General features: G+C 44.5%; 1 protein-coding gene across 1 annotated transcript in view; it reads right to left on the bottom strand.

Annotated features, from left to right (window-relative positions):
- Positions 1-5,756, bottom strand: part of LOC104504628 (cyclin-Y-like protein 1-B) — a gene marked incomplete at its 5' end in the record, with an annotated part of 29,111 nt that extends 23,355 nt beyond the window's left edge. Inside the window, one exon of the mRNA XM_010148922.1 lies at positions 5,403-5,756. Coding sequence (XP_010147224.1) covers positions 5,403-5,756 — 354 coding nt within the window. The remainder of the gene's footprint in view (positions 1-5,402) is intronic.
- Between the last annotated feature and the right edge of the window lie 244 nt (positions 5,757-6,000).

Consider the following 6,000-nt stretch of genomic DNA (forward strand, 5'->3'; position numbering starts at 1 on the left):
AAGATCAAGGAAATCCTACCCTCCTAGACCCACGCTGTAACTGCACGTGTAAGGGAAGCTTTGCCCCTAACCGCTCACTTACTTCCCACAAGACATGGTTCACAAAGAAAACCAGGTGAGTACCAGAAATTCCTGCCTCCTGGAGTGCCTGCAGGTAACCAAAGAAAGATCCACCGTACTGTGCGCTAGGTCTCACGTGCCATCTGATGGACTGGCATATGTTAAGGTTTTCCTCCTCTCCAAATGCTCACAGTTAGCGTAAACTTCACCCCAAGTTTGGGCTTTTATGAATGTTAACAGTTTTAGTAAGTTTTGTGCCCTTCCAGCACAAGCTGACACACAGTCACTCTTTACAGTGGCTCTGTGCAGTCTCGGCTCACCTGCCATTTGTTCTAGAAAAGTAAATTAACCATCTGCACAACAAACCACGTCTCACAGTTTTACAGAAAAGCTTTTTTTTCTTTGCCTTTGAAAGAAACTGGCGTCCAACAGTTTATTATCTGAGTCTGACTGACATGTTTGGTGACAAGCCAGCGTTACTTTTCACACTGTAAAAAACCCAGCAAGTATGTTTGATGACTGCAGTGACTCAAGACCCTTTCAGAACCCCAAACAGAAGCAAAGCTGTGCGATAAGGACACCGCTCAACACTGCAGAACGCTACCTGCTCGACAGCGGCCCCTGTGCGTAAGCTGCTGGGGTAACCCTGATATTTGCATCACCTGCAAGTATGATCTACTGTTTTATTCACCTGCTTTACTACACATTTAAATAAACAGTGCCGAGCTTTTAAGTCAGTTGCATCTTTGTCTCTTCAGGTGGAAACATACAGAGTTTTCTTCCGAAAACATGATTTTTCTAGTGAGTAAAATAGAAGTGCACACTCAAACTCTAGCTGTAGTGAAGAAAATACAAACAGATTTAGAAATCTCAAAATTAGCTTGTTGGCAAGGATCTGGGTTTTTGATGTCTGGTAGCATTTTCCTCCTGCCTCTCACAGTAACTTGTTCCTTCTTCCTGTATGTGGAAGACACATTAAAGTTTCTAACAATGTGCAACGCAAATCTGGGAGGAGTAGGTTGTTGTGTTTTGTTGGCTGGTGTAACAGTTCATTCCCCTGACAGCCAGCTTTTCAGCATGACCTCAGCACACTGATCTCACTTCAGAGAACTGACACTTAAAGCCACAAAACCTCTGTTGCTCTACAACATCTACCCTGACAGGAGGGAAAAGAGCAAGTCTCCTGAAGAAAGCCAGAAGAGGGAAGGATCCTAGAGATGAGTTACATAGAAACCACAGCAAAAAAAAAAAGTCAAGATGCAAATTAATTTGTTTCATTAATTCCCTAAGTTTCATCAAAATCTTCAGGTTAACCATCTATTTCATAGAATAGAATCATTTAGGTTGTAAAAGACCTTTAAGATCGAGTCCAACTGTAAACCTAACACTGCCAAGTCCTACCAAACCATGTCCCCAAGCACCACATCTACATGTCTTTTAAATAGCTCCAGAGATTCAACCACTTTCCTAGGCAGCCAAGGATATTGCCTGACAATGTCTTTTCTCTTTTCAATATTCCCCATTTTATGAAAATGTCACTGTTCTACTGGAAGTCTGAAGAAACTCTCACCATACCAAACCCGTTGGTCTCCCTCCATATGAGCTCCATGTATACATGTTCCATATCAAATATTCTTAAAACCCCAGCTTACCTAAACTCGCTCGCTGCAGAGTTCTCCAAGGGTTAGTGAAGAGAGAAAACAATAGTGGATTCCTTAGCTGTCACAGCAGTACCCAAGCATAAGAACAGGAATACTACACTATGGCAATGATTTCCAGTTCCTAAGTTTGTACCTCAATTTCATCATTGTTTCTGATCAACTCACCGATCGTCATTTCCACTACAGGCACCGTACAGCTCACTTCATAAAGGCCATGACATTAGGTGTCTTCAGCCAACAACATGGGAAGTGTCTGACACCACAACAGGGACCAAAGCATCATCAGCTGGTTTTCACCCTCAACTTCATACTTGTCTAAGTAGACAAAGGTATTTGTCAGCCTACGCAGCTACAGATCTTCAAACACAGCAGCACAAAACCCAACACGAGATGGTTAAGCCTTTCTTGTGCTGAAAACTGCTGGCATCAAAAAGCAAAGTCCTTGCATCAAAGTGTTCTTTTTTTTTTTTTTAACTCACTAACATTTTAACAAGGATTTAAAGAAAAAAAAAAAACACCACACACCAGGAAAAACTCCTCCACCCACATGCCTAAGTGAGCTGACATTATGTAAGAGGAACAAACGAATGGTATTTAGACCTTCGGCAAGCGGGTTTACAGACAAGCTGTTGGTGAAATCCAACCACAGACAATCAATATACGCAAGTATCTGTTCATCTCCAACACCGTTTAATGACTGCGGCATGCAGGCAGCCAGAAGCTTGCCCTGTTCAGCACGGCACAGCCTCTAGAGAGCTGGGGGCTGCTGCAAGTGAAGAAAGTAGGCTCACCCGTGCTTGAAGAGTTACGCTGGGTACCAGGCTGTCTGAGCCTGTCCAGCTAAGTCTCACTTCATTCTCAACTAACTCTCCAAAGTGCCCTTCCCATCTAACCTCTGCGATGACCACATCCCACCCAACACCTCTCCTGATCCCATTTGCTGCTCCCTCCCATGCCCATCTTTTCCCTTGCCATTCTCCACACCCCCACCCCAGTTCTTCAGGGGAAGGTCCCAGGTCATTTTGTCCAACCAGTTCAGTAGGTCAACGATCTTCCACCCAGTTCATGTGAATCAGGCAAGCCTCTGCTCAAAACTGCTGAGCCCAGTTAACAGTGGTGGAGAGAGATAAGGTTTGCAAGTACAAATGAGAAAAGTCTGCCAAGCGAGGCCTTGTTTTATCCAAGTATCAAAGAATTTATGAAAAATTAGATTTATGTTAACACACAGGGATCTGTCAAGAAAGTGTCAGCCAAAAGAGGTTATCCCACAAATAGCCAGGAAAAAAAAAAAAATCACAGGAAAAAAAGCAGACCAAAATAAAGATTAGCAGATGCTCACTGGGGGGTTGGGGGAAAACCCAAAACCAAATGAAAACAACAGTAATTGGCACAGCCCAAATGGCACTTTAAGATCAAAGAGCTGCCATTTCCAGAACTAGATAGGAAAGCCTTTTTGGTCAAACTGCTTCCTGCGCCATGAAAGAGGCAACACTTAATGCTCAGCTGAGCAGTCAACTAGCAGCGTTAGGTTCATTTTAGCTTTTGATATGTAACATTAACAGCAGGCAAGAACCTAGTTGGAAAAACCTATCGTTTTCAAAGTTATGCTTATTCCTGTTTCCTTAATACAACTCGGCGTGGCATGTCAAACCCCACATGCAGGCATACGTCTCATTCTGAGACAAGCGTGCACTGAACAGGTTATGGCTCAGGATCCTGAAAGCCATAAGACACAAAGTCATCCTTTACATTCTCTCTTAACAGGGGACCTGACAAACCCTTCCCCTTTGAACTAACTTTTGTTGAAACATTAAACCTTCAGTTTCACAGTGTTTTACTTCCATCCCCTCACTGCTCCTTCGCTGTCCCACATAAATACCACGTCATAACCTCCCCACTGTAAGAAAGTGAGATTTTTCTTGTTTAATTCTGATCCGATACAATCCAAGCAGTGCCGGCTGGAAAGCAGTGCCTGTTCAGTAGCGTGCTGGAAAACCTACAGAATAACTCTCCTTCAAGAGCACAGATCTTCGAGGACCACGTTCCACTTACTGGGAAGAAAGCAAGACAAAACAATACAAAACAAAGTCCAAGCTCAGTTGGTAACCTCTCCGTTCCCGATACAAACAAAACATTCAATTTTAGCAAAACAAGTGCAAAAGTACTAAGACTAAAGAACAACAAACAAGACAGACACTTAAGGAATGAAGCATCTCCATCACATTTGGATGCTAGCTTTCTGATCTATTTAGCTGTGTTCTTAGAAACCCCTAGAACTCAGCAGCATGGAGCAAAAGTAGCCAAAATGATCTTGACTTTTTTCCCCCTGCAGCTTTCTCTTTCCCCCCTGCCAAAGCATTCAAGAAAAGGCCAGTCAGTAGGTCCCCAGCCTCCTGTTACTGAAAAAACCTGGCATCTTCACTAACCTCTGATGTTGGGCATAATAAATTACAGAAGTTATATATATCCCTCAGATGAAACTGCTGGACTGCTTACCACCACTACAGCACCAAACTAGTGCTCCGTAGCAGTCAACAGCAGGGGAACACGCAGGCTGCCTGCACCATTCGGCTGCACTGGCAGCTTTCATACCCCAGGGTTAGGAGGGACAAGCTTAGCTACCTGGTACGTGCGAGAGCTGCGCTTACACATTTATTATTTTCATAGAAGGTCTTAGACAGACAGCAGTATCACTTAAAAGTTCACTGTAACATCTGTTTCCTAACACTCGGTTTCAGACTTGACAAATAATGCTTTACGTTTTGAAGTGAACTGCTTCGGTCCTACCCAGGTAGCACTTCATAACGTTCAGAAATGAACACAGGAAGTTTTACTTCTAATACTGACCATCCAGATTTGTATTTTCATAGAGATCTCAAACTTTGACACTTTTTACAGCCCTAAACAATTGTGTCAATCAGAAAACTGTAGACAAATAGCATCGATCATTTGTAGCAGATTTACATCTCAGGCTGTGCGATAGTGAACCCCATACCACTGTAAAAGTGATGCTGAAAATAATCTAAAACATATACTGCTTCTGCAGTTCTAATTTTAGGATCACCTCCTGCCTCAAGACTAAAGTTTCCATAGCCAGAGAAGTAAAATTTGTGACAGACAGCTACTACCTTATTCTTGGACTATACACTTCTATTCATGTCTGCAAATTCAAAAGATTAAACACTTCCCTACTTCAAGGCCAGTTCTGACATCAACTCACAATTAAGGCTGGTTACTCAGCACTGGTGACATGATCACATACTAAAGATTCAAACAAACACAACCCTTATTCCCAAGCAGATTTATTTAGCTTAGGCATTTTTGCCTGGCTTATGAGAGTCCTTGGAGAGTTTAGCTCCTCCTCCATTAACGAGTATGGGAGGGTTGAGAGATTTCTGTAACATCTTCTCACAAAAACGAATTTTAATTTCTCCTAGATGGCAAACATAACCTCTCCCACTGCTGTACTGCACAGCAGTCTCATCGGGGATCCAGGGGCTGACTGTCCCATTCCGTTTCTGTCACAGCTGCACCCTGTGGTGCTGTGCAGGACCACGCAAGTTTAACGATTCCGTTTCTGAAGGTTTCCTCAGTCTGCTGCAGCCAGTTCCCTCCGCCAGCCAACACCTTTTTCTGCTGTTCAAGATGAGGATGGAGGAACAGTAATAATTGTTACCGTACGCTTCGCGCGGTAAAGATGTCGGACTGGCTATCTTTTTTCAACCGCATATATTCCATATAGGTGTGGTTATAATCATGAAAGGGAATAGTAAAACGCGTGCTAATTACATAGCGTTTTGAACACCACGAGCTATCACGCTGTGCCGCACGCTTGCGGAGTGACGGGAACACAGGCAGCAGCACCCCGACCTGTGACCGGTTGTCTCGGTAACCCTCCGCAGCACCCACCTGCTCGCTCTTCCCAGGCCCGTCTGCTGACCCGGAGCGGCAGCGCGGAGCCAGCCTGCGTGACACCAGTGCCCCAGGTACCGCCGGCAGGAAGCTGAACTTCCCCACGAGCTCAAGGGAAGCGAACTGGGAACACGGAACGCGACAGGAACAGGGGTGCGACGAGCCCGCAGCTATAACCGAGCGCCCTGCATAGCTAGATTATAAATTACCCACCTCCAGCCACAGTGATGTCATATGCACACAATCTGTGATTCCCAATTCCCTCATTCCCCACACACCCTCTTCCTTCCTCCCGTACAAGAGGCTGGAAACGCCGCAGCTTTTGCGAACAGCCTGAACGTGACGACTGAGTCACGACCCCCCGGTT

The sequence above is a fragment of the Eurypyga helias genome, unplaced genomic scaffold (genome assembly GCF_000690775.1).
Source record: "Eurypyga helias isolate BGI_N326 unplaced genomic scaffold, ASM69077v1 scaffold14613, whole genome shotgun sequence".
In the NCBI taxonomy this organism is placed as follows: Eukaryota; Metazoa; Chordata; class Aves; order Eurypygiformes; family Eurypygidae; genus Eurypyga; species Eurypyga helias.